This window comes from Cryptomeria japonica, chromosome 4, assembly GCF_030272615.1.
Source record: "Cryptomeria japonica chromosome 4, Sugi_1.0, whole genome shotgun sequence".
NCBI classification, from domain to species: Eukaryota; Viridiplantae; Streptophyta; class Pinopsida; order Cupressales; family Cupressaceae; genus Cryptomeria; species Cryptomeria japonica.
The window spans coordinates 412,149,690-412,164,492 of record NC_081408.1 but is presented as its reverse complement, the minus strand read 5'-3'; the positions used below and the strand labels follow the sequence as shown (position 1 = coordinate 412,164,492).

At 37.0% G+C, this 14,803-nt stretch overlaps 1 protein-coding gene across 2 annotated transcripts in view; it reads left to right on the top strand.

The window, feature by feature from the left end:
- LOC131031019 (linoleate 13S-lipoxygenase 3-1, chloroplastic) overlaps nt 1-13,150 on the top strand; it is a 37,724-nt gene extending 24,574 nt beyond the window's left edge. For both annotated transcript variants that reach the window (XM_057962033.2, XM_057962025.2), the window contains one exon: nt 12,020-13,150. In XM_057962033.2, coding sequence (XP_057818016.2) covers nt 12,020-12,773 — 754 coding nt within the window. In that variant the 3' untranslated portion in view covers nt 12,774-13,150. The remainder of the gene's footprint in view (nt 1-12,019) is intronic.
- The last annotated feature ends 1,653 nt before the right edge of the window (nt 13,151-14,803 follow it).

Genomic DNA, 14,803 nt, shown 5'->3' with positions numbered 1-14,803 from the left:
TCAATGTCAGATTCATCAGTATGATCTTAGGCTACAAAACCACACATGCAAATAGGTTAAACTCAGTCTCTAACCTATGCATAAAGAGTGCCTATGACATGGTTAATGATAATGCAAAAATAGATGTATGCGAATGGCTTAAAGATGAACTAATTGACAATTTGGGAAAGATAAAGAAAGACAAAAAGGGGACATTCAGATTTGGAAACCTACTTGTCTGTCTAATGCTACACATAACCAAACAAGTACCCAGTATCGGTAACAAAAATCTTGGTTTTGATATACTGGTAGGCAAATAGTTGTCAGATTTACTAAACAACATGGGAGAGAACAGAGAAAAGAACATCAATGAGTATTTTCAGGCACTGAAGGCCTAAATGAAGACTAGAGTCAGATTGTCACAAGCAATTGTGAACAAGTATAAGGATGAAATCTGTTTTGTTATAAAGAAGGATGAAATTTGGATAGAGGTAGTTATCCCAAGAACCATCTGGGTTATTGAAATGGGGTATGAAACTGATGACCACATAATAGAAACATATGCAAAAGCCCTCCTAGAAGCACCTAAGGAACCCAAAGAAGAGGTATTTGGCAGTGCTGAGACTATTGAACAACAAATTCAATCAAAGAAAAATGTTAAAAAGGTTGAAGCAACAGTTAGAAAAGGATCCAGGCAAGCAAAAGCTATTAAGGAAGATGTACTTAAACAAACCGGTATTACTGAAGATGAGTTAGAAGCACTTCAACCGGAAATTCACCTTTCACCGGTTGAAACTTCTTCAGAAAGTGACATACCAGCTGCATTCAAAAGAGTTGTGAGAAAAAGGAAATCTTCACCTTCTCCTAGAAGAACAAGACAGAAACAACATGCAGTAAGGCCCCCAGCAAAGAAATTAACTCCGAAGAAGAAAAAGGTGACTCCTGAGAAGAAGTCCATAGCTCCTATTGATAAACTACTAGATGAAATTACTGAGTATGGTAAATTGAAAAATATCAGCAAAATGTATAACACATTATCAGATGATGACAAAGATAAAGTAGAGAACAGTGTAATATTGCACTTAGATATTTTAAAGAAATTTTTGATGCAAGTTGTTGATGAAATACCGACAGATCTCTACAATAGACTTGAAGCTAGGAGAGTAGGTATTATTGAACTTGATAAGAAATCAGACCAACAAATGTGACAAAAGTTCTTTTGGATTCTATCAAGAAGATCACAGAGTGTAGTTCACAAGCATACAAAGCAATTGATGACACAATTCCAATTTTGAAAATGATAGCACCCAAATGTAATGTGGATAATAAAGATTCTTTGAATCAACTTGACACATTGTCTAAGTATATTACTGACAACATTGTGACAGTTGAACAAATAAATAAGGAAGCATTCCAAGAGAGACTAGAGAAGGAAAAACACAAATTCTTTGAAGAGGAAATAAAGAAGTGCATGAGACAATTTGACACTCTTTTACCGGCACTATGTAATACACTAAAAGAATTTAAAACTTTGTACAGAGATACATGCAAAACAAACTTCTTGACAGTAGATATAGACAAGAAGATCAGCAAGGTACAGGAAGAAATAAATCAACTAGCTGATAATTTCATTAATTCATCTGAACCATTATCAGTTTTTGAGCAGAAAATAACAGGTTTTGAGGAGGAACTTCTGAAGTTGGAAAGAGAAAAGGAAAGAATAAAAGGAAAGGCAAAAGATCTAAAATGGAGACTTAGTCCAAAATTGGACTACCTTGCCTCCTTAAGAAAAGAGATATCTGAGGCTTTAATTCAAGGACAGAAAACACTGGAACAACAAATGCAACACCTCACCGGTACAATTCAGAGGACAGAGGCCGCATTAAAGGACAGTGAACGGTTCAATCAAAGCTTGAATTTGGTATTGGCAGACCTTTTTCAAATTGTAACCAACCGGTTACAAGGATGAAGCTGGAAACCACACTCAATTGACACTTTGACAACCTTTGTCATTGATGCCAAAGGGGGAGTAGTGGAAATGAGAAAAATAATCAGCAAATGGATCATCAGCTCAGGGGGAGCACATATTTTTTTTGGTACACAATTTTTGGTAAGACAATTCTGGCAGATTCTTTTTGATGACACTTTTTGGATTTTTCTCATGAGTGTTGCCATCCATGCCAAAGGGGGAGATTGTTGGCAAATGCACACTCCAATGAGATATTGTAGGTGATTGAAAGTTTTGTCATTGATGGCAACCTTGCAATCCTATGACACCGGCAAGACAATTTACTGGCACTAGCAACGACAGACTCTACACCGGCACATAGAACACCGACAGTGAAAGAAAGTATACTGGCACCCAGGCCGACAGGAATTTTGTTTATTATATAATTTGTAATTAAATGTAAAATCATTATAAGCCGACTTGGCAAGTTGTAAAATGACTCATATATGTATGAGATCATTATAGAACATTTTGTAGGGAAGAAAGTAGATAGGTGAAATAAGGCAGACCTATTATGCGAATTATAGGTTAAGGGTTTATGTATGAAGCAGAGCTAAAACCGGTACTGGATCTGGCATAGTAGATGCTATTTTGAAGCAGTACAAGACATTGGATTTGCATAATCCATTTTGTAAGTCAGTGAGACTTCCCATTTTGTAATTGAGCAGTGAGCTCTAGGCACTTGGCCTTCTTGCATGTGCAGGCCCCTATTGTAGCAGTAATATTCTCTTATTGGCCTGTGGGTCACAAATCCCACCGAGGTTTTTCCCACACCAGGTTTCCTTGTTAAACTACTGTGTTATGGTGTGCTTTTTATGTGGTTGATGTTATCTCTGTTTATTGCATTACTTTTTGTTTACCGGTATACAGTACTGATATGCTTTACATGTTTAAAGTTAAGAAAATTAACAAACCGGTTAGATACTAATTTTGTTGTTTGTAACTAGGGGTATAGGGGTTCGGATTGCCTTAAGGCAACATCCGAACCACCTTTTAGGACCGGGTCCTACCCTAAATAACGTGACCCCATCCTTATGCATCACGCCACACTAAATTCTCCCAAAATAACATTGGCGCCAAAATCAATAAGGAGGCCGATTTACAAGGAAGCCGACCTACAAAAGAATAAATATGCATATAAATAAATGACAATTTGTAAGTCATTTCAATAAAAATTCATAGCAAAGGTGATTTAGCTCTGTTGTGTGAACTTAAGGAAGAGGGCGAATTTATTCTACTTGGTGTGAAATTGTCCAAAGGGACATAGTAGATTTGATGCAAGTCATTGAAGCATACAAGGACAGATCTGATATGTGAAGATCAAATTCGAGCTAAGTATTGTACTTATATTTTAGAGGAGAATATATAATCTGACCTGTGGGTCTTTCATGTTGGGTTTTTACCTCCTTGGAGGTTTTCCCAGGGTATGCTTGTTTGTCTTCTGCTCTATTTCTGATTTATGTTGACTTACTAAATACTGCAAATCTGATTACAATCTAGGGCACAGTCTAATATATATTGGTTTCCTAAAACACTACAAATCTGATTACAATCTAGAGCACAATTTAATCTATGTTGGTTCACTAAATCTGAATACAACCTAGGGCATAATCAATTAAATAGATCTGGTTAATATACCTAGTGTTTAAAATAACATGGTATCAGAGCTCTAGGTGTCACTAACTTCTGATTTAGCAGATCGATTGTTGCATATAGCTGTTGTGTGTGTTCAGATTAAAGATGTCAGGTTTGAAGGCTGAAGATAGGCTTGAGGGAGCCATTGATTTTGCTGCTTGGAAAGTTCGTATTTTGTTGATCCTTGAAGAAAATGACCTACTGAAATTTGTAGAAGAAGAAAGGCTGTCTCCTCCAGAAGATGCTGAAGAACTGAAACTGTTCAAGAAAGATTCCCTCAAGGCTCGAAGGATCATAATCGAGTCAGTCAAGAACCATCTTGTCACTCTCATATCAAAGTTTACATCTGCCAGAGAAATGATCAAACACTTGGAAGGGATCTATGAAGTCAACAATCTCAGCAGGGCTCTTGCCCTAAGACAGCAACTTCTTCACATAAAAATGAAAGAAGAAGACTCAATCATAGCCTACTTCATGAAGATCAATGAACTAAAGGACAAGCTAAGCACTCTTGATTGCCAAATCTCAGATAAAGACCTTGTTATGATTGCATTAAATGGTCTACCAGATGAATGGGAACCATTCATTCGTAGCATTGGTGGAAGAGCCGATCGTCCCAACTTTGAGCGTCTTCAATTTGATTGCATCGAAGAGGAATCTCGAATTGAGGTAAGAGGAAAATTCAAGAACTCTCTCAAAGATAATCATGTTCTTTTATCTAAATCTAGGAAAGGTGGTCATTGGAAGAAAGAAAAGAGAAGGAAAGATTTCAGATCCTCCTCCTATGATTCAAGGAAAAAGTCAAGAGATTCCTCTCACATTCGTTGCTTCAGATGTGATAAGTATGGTCACTATGCCAGAGATTGTCAAAATGACCCAAAGGAAAGGGAAGCTAACTTAAATGAAGTTGCCGAACAAAGTGAAGACTACCTTCTTATCTCTGCTCTTTCCAGCAATGTTCCTACGGACAGCAATACGTGGATACTTGATAGTGGTGCCTCCAGACACATCTCAGGATTTCGTGAGCATCTCTTAGATCTGATTGAAAAAGACACCAATCTTCATGTAGTAATCGGTGATGATGCTCGATACTCGGTAAAAGGCTCTGACACTACCTCTTTAAAACTAGATTTTGGTATTTCCCTACAACTTTGTGATATTCTATTTGTTCCTGGTATTAAAAGAAATCTTATTTCCATTTCTGCCTTAGAAGATAAGGGTTTGCAAATAGCATTTTCTGAAGGGAAAGTACTCGCTTGGTCTAAGAAATCTAACTTCAAATCTGCTTGCATTATTGGAAATAGATGTGATAGTTTATATAAGCTTGCAGCTAATCCAATTCAAGCTCTCATTCATGAGACCCCTGAATCATGCGAGCTATGGCATAGAAGATTGGGTCATCTTCACTTTCAAGCTCTTCCCACTCTCGGTAAAATGGTCAAAGGTATGCCTAATCTCAGTTTATCTCATGATGATGCTTGTAAAGGTTGTGCAATGGGTAAGAATGTAAAGAATCCTTTCATAAAAGCGATAGTAGGGCTAAAGAAAGGTTAGAGCTTATTCATTCAGATTTATGTGGTCCTATGTCAGTAGCATCTCCTAGCGGTTTCCTATACTATGTTATCTTCATAGATGATTTCTCTTGGAAAACATGGATCTATTTTCTTAAAACTAAAGAGTTTGAAGAAGTTCTAAACAGATTTAAAGAATTCAAAGCCTTAGTTGAAAATACTACAGGAAATCGAATTAAATGTTTGAGGTCTGACAATGGAGGTGAATACACCTCAAGTAGTTTCTATGACTTTTGTATTAAAGCAGAAATTAAGAGGGAGTTCTGTGTTCCCTACAACCCTCAACAAAATGGAATTGTTGAAAGAAAGAACAAGACCATTGTTGAAGCTACAAGAGCCATGATACATGATCAGGACTTGCAACCTTTCTTATGGGCAGAAGCATCCAAAATTGCAGTTTATATTCAGAATAGATGTCCTCATCAAGTTCTAAAGAATGTGACACCTGAAGAAGCTTTTTCAGGAATCAAACCAGACATTAGTCACCTAAGGATATTTGGAAGCCCTGTGTATGTTCATGTACCTAAAGAAAAACGAACCAAGTTGGATCCATCTAGAAAGAAAGGCATCCTAGTAGGATACAACGAATCTTCCAAAGCCTTTCGGATCTACATTTCAGGTCAAAGGTATGTTGAGGTAAGTAGAGATGTAACTTTTGAAGAAGATATTGCTTTCAAAAGATCTAAAGGTTCATTAATCAACAATGATGATATGATGATGGAAAAACAAGATTCAATTGTTGATGCTAACCCTGAGTTACAGGAAGAGTCTGCTGATCTTCCAGATCAGGAAGTTCAGAATGACTCATTAGAACCCATGCAATCTACCGATATACCTCAGGATATTGTGGTCTGCAAGAAGAGACCACATTGGGTTAGAAATACAATTCAAGATGTTGAAGGGTTTGCTGCTCCCAGAGGAACCTTCAGAAATAGCAAGAGTGTCCAAAATCACGCCAACTACATTTCTGTGATGTGCAATATAATTGAGTCTGAACCCCACAATATCGGAGAAGCTATGTCACGTCATGCTTGGAAATTAGCCATGGATGAAGAGTATGGGTCTATCATCAAGAATGATGTCTGGGACATCGTACCCAGACCCAAAGGTAAGTCTGTTGTTTCCTTTAAATGGTTGTTTAAAATTAAACATAATGCTGATGGTAGTATTGAAAAATATAAAGCTAGGTTTGTAGCTCGTGGTTTTTCTCAAAAGGAAGGAATAGATTATGAAGAAACCTTTGCCCCTGTTGCTAGATATACCTCTATTAGGTCTATAATAGCTATTGCTGCAGCCAAAGGTTGGGAGCTGCATCAAATGGACGTTAAGACAGCCTTCCTTAATGGTGTCATTGAGGAGGAAGTCTATATTGAGCAACTAGAAGGTTATGTAATCCATAAAAGAGATTCTCATGTTTGCAGGTTGAAGAAAGCTTTATATGGGCTCAAACAGGCTCCTCGTGCTTGGTATGAAAGAATTGATAAGTACTTACTAAGTTTAGGGTTTTCCAAGAATGATGCTGATGCTAACATTTACTTGAAAATTTATAATGATGAGATGCTTATCTTGGTTTTGTATGTAGATGATTTATTTCTCACGGGTGAAAATAAAGTAATCATAAGATGTAAAAAGGAATTAGCCTCAGAATTTGAAATGAAAGATTTAGGTCTAATGCACTATTTCCTAGGGTTAGAAGTATGGCAAAGAGCTAATGAAATCTTTCTAAGTCAGGGAAAATACACTATTGACATTTTGAAAAGATTTAGAATGATAAATTGTAAACCTATGCGTACTCCTATGGAATCTAACTTAAAGAAGTTAAGTGTTTCTGCTGCTAACTCGGATTTTGCAGATCCTTCTGAGTACAGGCAGTTGATTGGCTCTCTAATGTACCTAGTCAATACTAGGCCAGATATCTGTTATGCAGTGAATGCTCTCAGTTAGTTCATGAGTTCACCTAAACATGTTCACCTGGTTGTTGCCAAGCACATTCTAAGATACCTACGTGGCACGATTGGTTATGGGCTGAAGTATTCACTTAATACCCCAATCCTCCCGAAAGGCTACTCAGATTCAGATTGGGCAGGAAGTATCAAGGACAGGAAAAGCACTTCAGGCATCTGCTTCAACTTGGGCTCCGGAATGATCTCTTGGGCATGCAGAAAGCAATCTTCGGTAGCATTAAGCATTGTAGAAGCTGAGTACATTGCCGCATCTGTTGCATCCAGAGAAGCAGTGTGGCTTCGTAAGCTCCTTGTTGGATTATTTGGTCAAGTCAATGATCCTACCACCATTCATTGTGATAATCAAAGCTGTATAAAGATGTTAGTAAATCCTGTATTTCATGATCGGTCCAAACATGTGGAAACACACTATCATTACATTCGGGATATGGTGCAGAGAGGCGCCATTCATCTAAAGTACATTAGCACAGATGAACAGATTGCTGACATCCTCACCAAACCCTTATCCAGAGTGAAGTTCGAGTACTTCAGAGATAGACTTGGTGTCATGGAAAACGGAACCCTGATTGAGAGGGAGCTTCAATCTCAGTGACTATTGGTAGCACTTTGAATTATTCTTTGCTTGTGTGCAATAATGAATTTCATCCAATCTATATGCTTGTGTGCTAGATGGATAGTTGTAATAATGTAAAGACCCACTGGTGCTAGAACCATCCTATGCTTGTGTGCTAGGTGGAAGATGTAATTCTATGCTTGTGTGCTAGATGGAACTTAAAAGGTTCAGATTATGTTTTCTCCTCCTCCCTAGTTAAGAGGGAGTGTTGTTTGTAACTAGGGGTATAGGGGTTCGGATTGCCTTAAGGCAACATCCGAACCACCTTTTAGGACCGGGTCCTACCCTAAATAACATGACCCCATCCTTATGCATCACGCCACACTAAAGTCTCCCAAAATAACATTGGCGCCAAAATCAATAAGGAGGCCGACTTACAAGGAAGCCGACCTACAAAAGAATAAATATGCATATAAATAAATGACAATTTGTAAGTCATTTTAATAAAAAAAAAATCATATCAAAGGTGATTTAGCTCTGCTGTGCGAACTTAAGGAAGAGGGCGAATTTATTCTACTTGGTGTGAAATTGTCCAAAGGGACATAGTAGATTTGATGCAAGACATTGAAGCATACAAGGACAGATCTAATATGTGAAGATCAGATTCGAGCTAAGTATTGTACTTATATTTTAGAGGAGAATATATAATCTGACCTGTGGGTCTTTCATGCTGGGTTTTTACCTCCTTGGAGGTTTTCCCAGGGTATGCTTGTTTGTCTTCTGCTCTATTTCTGATTTATGTTGACTTACTAAATACTGCAAATCTGATTACAATCTAAGGCACAATCTAATATATATTGGTTTCCTAAAACACTACAAATCTGATTACAATCTAGAGCACAATTTAATCTATGTTGGTTCACTAAATCTGAATACAAGCTAGGGCATAATCAATTAAATAGATCTGGTTAATATACCTAGTGTTTAAAATAACAGATTCACTCCCCCCCTGCCCTCATTATCTTTGGGAATCCTAACAGCCTTGAAATTCAGTTTGATGAAAATGATATTTGCATTTAAGGGGAATATTTTATTGAAGGGACCCTTGGCAAATTCTTATAATAGCTTGAAAGGGCAATTTAACATGCACAATTTGCCTCTCCCCACACATTGTACTAGGAGTCTCAAATTGAACCTCCATAGGCTTTTGTTTATCCTCTTGTTCAGTGTGACATTGCAAGAAATGAAATTTATGGTTTATATCTAGGTTGTCAAGAGACCAGTACTGGTATTAATACAGGAGACTGATTGGTATTAGTATCAATACAATACGTCTATTTTTAAAAATAGAAGACGGGGTACTTGGAAATGTCATTTTTTCATATAATTAAATAATTTATAGAAAATATCATGAGATTGAACTTTCAACATTGCAAATCTTTTGGTAAGGGTATGCCCATATAGTAAATAGGCAATGACAAACATTCAAGAGAAAAAGAAGTGATTCTTTTGGATCACAGAGTGTGGTACGAAACATTGATGCAAACAAACACACACCATCAAAAACAAAAGAAACTTCATAGAAATCGATTAAATTTGACAAAGTGTATAAGAAAATTGAAGGCAATAGCCAAACCAACAAGTTGAATCTTTCAACATGACAAATCCTTTTGCTATAAAAATATGAATATAGACATACTCACAAGAATGAAAAAAGAAAATGTATTAGCACAACCAAATTCCCGACTCCCAAAGATCTAATAGAATTCACCCCATTGTGTATACCACAAAGTCTGCATAAAAGAAGTGAAAGAACAACAGGAAGAATGTAGAATTATCTTTTGAGTTTTGCATTGAATTTCACATAACCAAAGAGCAAATAGTTGTGGCCTTGTTGGCTCGCATTGGCTCCTAAACAACATCGGCTCTTGTTTTCTCTTCTGTGGTTTTCCAGTTTCCCAGTGCATTTAAGTTTTAAGGTTTAGGTTTTATTTGTTTTATTTGTATGGAAGATGATGCCTTTTGTGTGGGATGGTGGGAGTCTTCAGGAGACCACGTTTGAAAGTCTCTTGTGACTAGAGATGTCTCTGGTGCGTCTCGATCTCTGAGATGCGTCCTACGGAGTCGGAGATGTGTCTCCTGGCAACACAGGTTTATACATGTCATAACGCAAGGGTTCAACACACAATTTTTATTTTCCTTATCGCATGAAGTACAAAAGTAGAAGGTACACAAAAATATGAAGGCATAATGATAATGATACCCTAGTGCCACCAGTGATAGTAAATACAAAAGTACAGCTTTTGTCTGGAAGTCAAATGACATATTGCTGAGAGCATTGCAAATTTGTTCCAATATTGATCCCGAAAGAACGCCACCCAAAGATTGGACAGAGATTGAAAAATGCAACTTGTATTATAGTTATAGGTAGGTTTGTAGCTTAATATAACAAATTTATAACCAATTTGTAGCAGCCTGCACCCAATCTGTAGCAATCTATGACAGAATGATGTATGCTTGACAAAAAGCTTGCCACATAAACCAAAACTAGAAACAAACAATTTTTTTTGGTGATGCAAGAGCGCTTGTGGATCTGGATGCTCTTGGATCACAAAGTCTATGCTGGATGCCTCTATGTTCTTGGAGTGCAAGCATGAATTGAATATTTTATTCAACACAAATAAAGTTTTACAGTGACATTTATACAGCAGTGCAAGTAGGGTCCAACTACCATAACAAAACTGAAAACTAGTAAAGCCTACCAAAACTGAATGCTAAAGTAACTAACCTATAGGATTAATCTTTACAATTTAGCAAACACAATATTATGAAGAATTGTAATCTATGAAAGAGAAAATAAACTTCTTAACCATTGTATATTTGCAAAGAAACTTTTATGCTCCCAAATTCCCACAGATGATGAGCGTGCCAACATAAACTTGCGAGCAATAGACCTATTTATTTGTAAATGTTCATTTCTCCTAGAAACTGATAGGTTGTTATACAGGAGGGTGAACTCTTTGCTCAGTTGTTTTCGTGAAGAAGAAAGAATTTGTGTGAAAATGCTTTATTTCTAGTATATTCACTGGAAACTTCAATATGATTTGATCGAGCAGAGTTATGCCCATTTATACCCATTTGCATGGCACACTCCATATATATATGCTGCCACATTTTGAAAGCTCCTGATGTGTCTCCATACTTTCTGTTTGTGTGATTTGTCATCTTCCCCTTTGAAAGCTTTTGTTAGGACTAAACTGTTGTGATCGTTATTTGTGTAACTCTGGAATGAGCTCAGCATACTCCCCTTTTATCTCCTGTGTCAACAGACTATCCCGAATTTGTAAAGCTACCACATATGATGGTTAGTTTGGGCTGATAGGTTGTGCAGCTTTCAAGGGCCTTGCTTTTTCTTCTTCCTTTATTGTTTATGTTTGCAACATGTAGACCATTCTTTTTACCATACCAGCAATTTTGATTCTATGGCGACTGGTATCCGATTACATCTTAGGACCCATTGCAAGGATCATAATCACTAATTGAACTTACACTCTAATAAAACATCTTACGGTCTCTTTTCTCTCTTATTTAAAAAAAGCTAAAAGCTAAAGGTGGTTGAAAGTTGAAACATATGTTTGTCTTTAAGATCCTTTAAAGAAAAGATAGTTTAAATAAAATAAAAAAATGTTTTCTTAGGCCTTGGCTAAATGAAACGATTTGGTTTATGCACAATTTATGAAAATTGAATATTTGCATAAATTGTTGGAAGTTTGAAACTTGAAACATGTTTTCATTGTAATCATCTGTATTTCACCAAGTCAATGCCTTTAATTTATGCAACAGACAACGAAATGCATAAAGGTAGGAAATTAAGAAGTTAAGATGTTGCATGATAATAACATTATATGTATGACTGTATTTTTATGCATTTGTGAGAGAGAGATTGTAATAATGTCCACAGATGACCAAAAGTAGGTCAATGGAACTCGAGTACACCAGTTTACAAAGAAAGAAAGTTCTAGGAGGAGAATCCAAGAGAGGCTCCACAAAGAGAAAAAATAAATACAAAATACAAAACAGCAGGGGACCACCAATAGAGGTGGTCAAGAAACCAATACAAATAGCCAAGTCGGGCTAATAAGGGCATGAGCTGAGTACTGGAGGGAAGAAAGTTCCATTGTCATTGATACGACAGTGTGATAGTACAGTAAATAATGGAACTCTGGTAGAATCTAGGTTTGAAATAACTTTACTTTTTGTTTATTATTTTATGTATTCATCTAACTAGTGATGACTAATGTTTATTCAGGGGTATGGCATTTGTGGATCCCACTAAACCCAATGGTTTGAGACTTGTAATTGAAGACTACCCATATGCTGCTGATGGTCTTCTTATTTGGTCTGCTATCAAAGAATGGGTTGAAGATTATATTTCCATCTATTACTCAGAACCCAACAGTATACCAAGTGACATTGAGCTTCAAGCATGGTGGAATGAAGCAGTAAACAAAGGGCATTATGATAAAAGAAATGCAACATGGTGGCCAAAATTGAAGACAAAGGAGGACCTAGCTGGGGTCTTGACTACGATCATCTGGGTAGCATCGGGACAGCATGCTGCCTTAAATTTCGGGCAGTATCCATATGGAGGATATGTGCCCAACCGACCTTGTCTAATGAGAAGTTTAATCCCCAAGGAAAGTGATCCAGAGTACAAACAGTTCATTTCAAATCCACAAAGTGTCTTCTTAGCATCAATGCCAACTCAGCTTCAAGCCACCAAAACCATGGCTGTTGTGGACACTCTTTCGACTCATTCACCAGATGAAGAGTATTTGGGAGAGAGACATGAATCGAGGTGGACTAATGATCAAAGAGTGCAAGGTGCCTTTGAGAAGTTTTCTGCAAAAATTCAGGAAATAGAGGAAATCATAGACAACAGGAATGAAGATTTGACATACAGGAATAGGAATGGAGCTGGTGTACTACCCTATGAATTATTGATGCCATCATCAGGTCCTGGTGTAACCGGCCGTGGCGTCCCCAATAGTATTTCAATTTAGATCAAGATGAATCTTCATATTTGTAATAGCAACATACGAGTGAGATTTTCTATATTTTCCCTCATTAGTTAGCAGATTTTTGTGCTTAATGATCTGTGGTGAGGTTATATATGTACTAATAGTAAGCTACAGTTGTTAAAGTAGCTAAGTAAAGTGCAGATTTATTTTTAAGAAACATTTAGCTGTTGTACGAGCAACGGGAGCAGAGCTTCACAATTGTATGTACTATAGACTGAATAAGCTCAGCTTGAGAGGATTTCAAAATTCTGCACTTATGTAAATTTTAAAGTGAAGGATATGCTTCTTATTAGGGTTGTACGAGATAAACTAGCAATGAGGGACGCCCACCTTTACTAAGGGTTCATTTGAATTTTTGATGTTTGGGTAGTCTTTAGTTACGGGCAGTTTAATTAGAATGTTTGAAAAGAAATGGTTTTATAAGGTTATATTTGATATTGTATAGCGGAAAGGATCCAGTAGTTGAGTGCGTTTCAATTCTTGTGATAGAAGTTGTTGATTTATTACCCAACTTTTGTACAACATTGCATCAATAGTTGTATGATAAGTACCAGTAATTGAATGAAATATACTATTTGTTGTGAAAAGTAACCAATCATGTGATGTCACATCAACTGCACAATTATTGGGGCCCTTTTGCACACCTATTGGTCTCACTTTTTTTGGGGGCTGTTTCGGACACCTTGGCAAAAAGCATGCTGATGTGGCATCATATTTGATGATGTGGCCCTGAAACCTTAGTTATAAGCAGGGGACTTGCCAAGTAAGTTGCTGTAAAAAAACCTCAATTAGGGTGCACAACTACTAGGTCCTTTCCCCTAATTGATCACAATATGATATATTTGTATGCTTTTATCGACCCATGAATTCCACCAGTCACAGGCCACTTTGCAGCTTACCCTGTCACCATGCCTTGAATGTTTTTTTCAGTTTTGCTTGACTGAAGCATGATTTAGCCTTGTCTTTCTTTACAGGGTCTGCTACCTTGTTTATGGTTGTTACATGAATTTAAACATCAGCTGTCTTTTGAAGATTTTATATCTTTCGTTCTAGCCCACTGTCCACCTTAACTGTGGCATTGCATCATTCCAAGCTGAAACTTTATTACCGTCTCTAAACTCTGCAAACCCATTTGGACAGTCAAAACCCTTCCTTGCTATATCCATGTTATTAAACATTATATGTATCAAATTGAATCTAAAGGCCAATGCGTTTGTAACTATCAAAAACAACCTCACATAATCAACATGTTCTCTTCATGGGTCATTTAAAGAAATCACACCCTTTCTCTTCATGCACGAGCCTTTGTTTCAGACTTGTCACGTGATAAGGTGAAGGGCACATACCAGTTAGGGTCTACATTTTAGGAGTTTTGCAATGTGTGAGAATGTAGTATAAGACTCCTTCAATATCCTTCCGCTTGCCATAAACTTTTGCTCCTTTGTTGTAACGTGGTGTCCTGCTTCATGCAATGCAGCATGAATCATTTACTTCTTCCTCAACGTAGCTCAAACTTCCAACACAATTCCAACATTCTTTCAAATTGTGTAAGCATTCATGATCCTTTAATTTTTCACAATAAATAGCAATTTTCCCAAACCTTCCCATTTCTTCCTCTCCAAGGTGGAAAGACAAAACAAAAACATGAGAGAGGATTCTATAATGGAGCACTCTAACTTTGAGTGTCCCAAAATCTGTCTTAGATATTTCAAATTTCTTTCAATTTTGTACAGCTGCTTACTTCTCAAGTCCCCCACTTATAAAATTTCGTTTCATGTTGACATGGACAAATATGATGCCATCACATGCCTTTTTTGTCAAGGTGTCCAAAATGGTCCCAAAAAGCAGTATGACCCATAGTTGTGCACTAAGTCATGTTTTTTGGTGTGCTGATGTGGCATCACATAATTGGTTGCTTTTTCAAATTTATTGGAATTTTTTTTAGGTTAAGTATTGACATGACACTTTTTGTGCTCCATTATTGAACTAATTGTGCCTAACTACCATCCCCA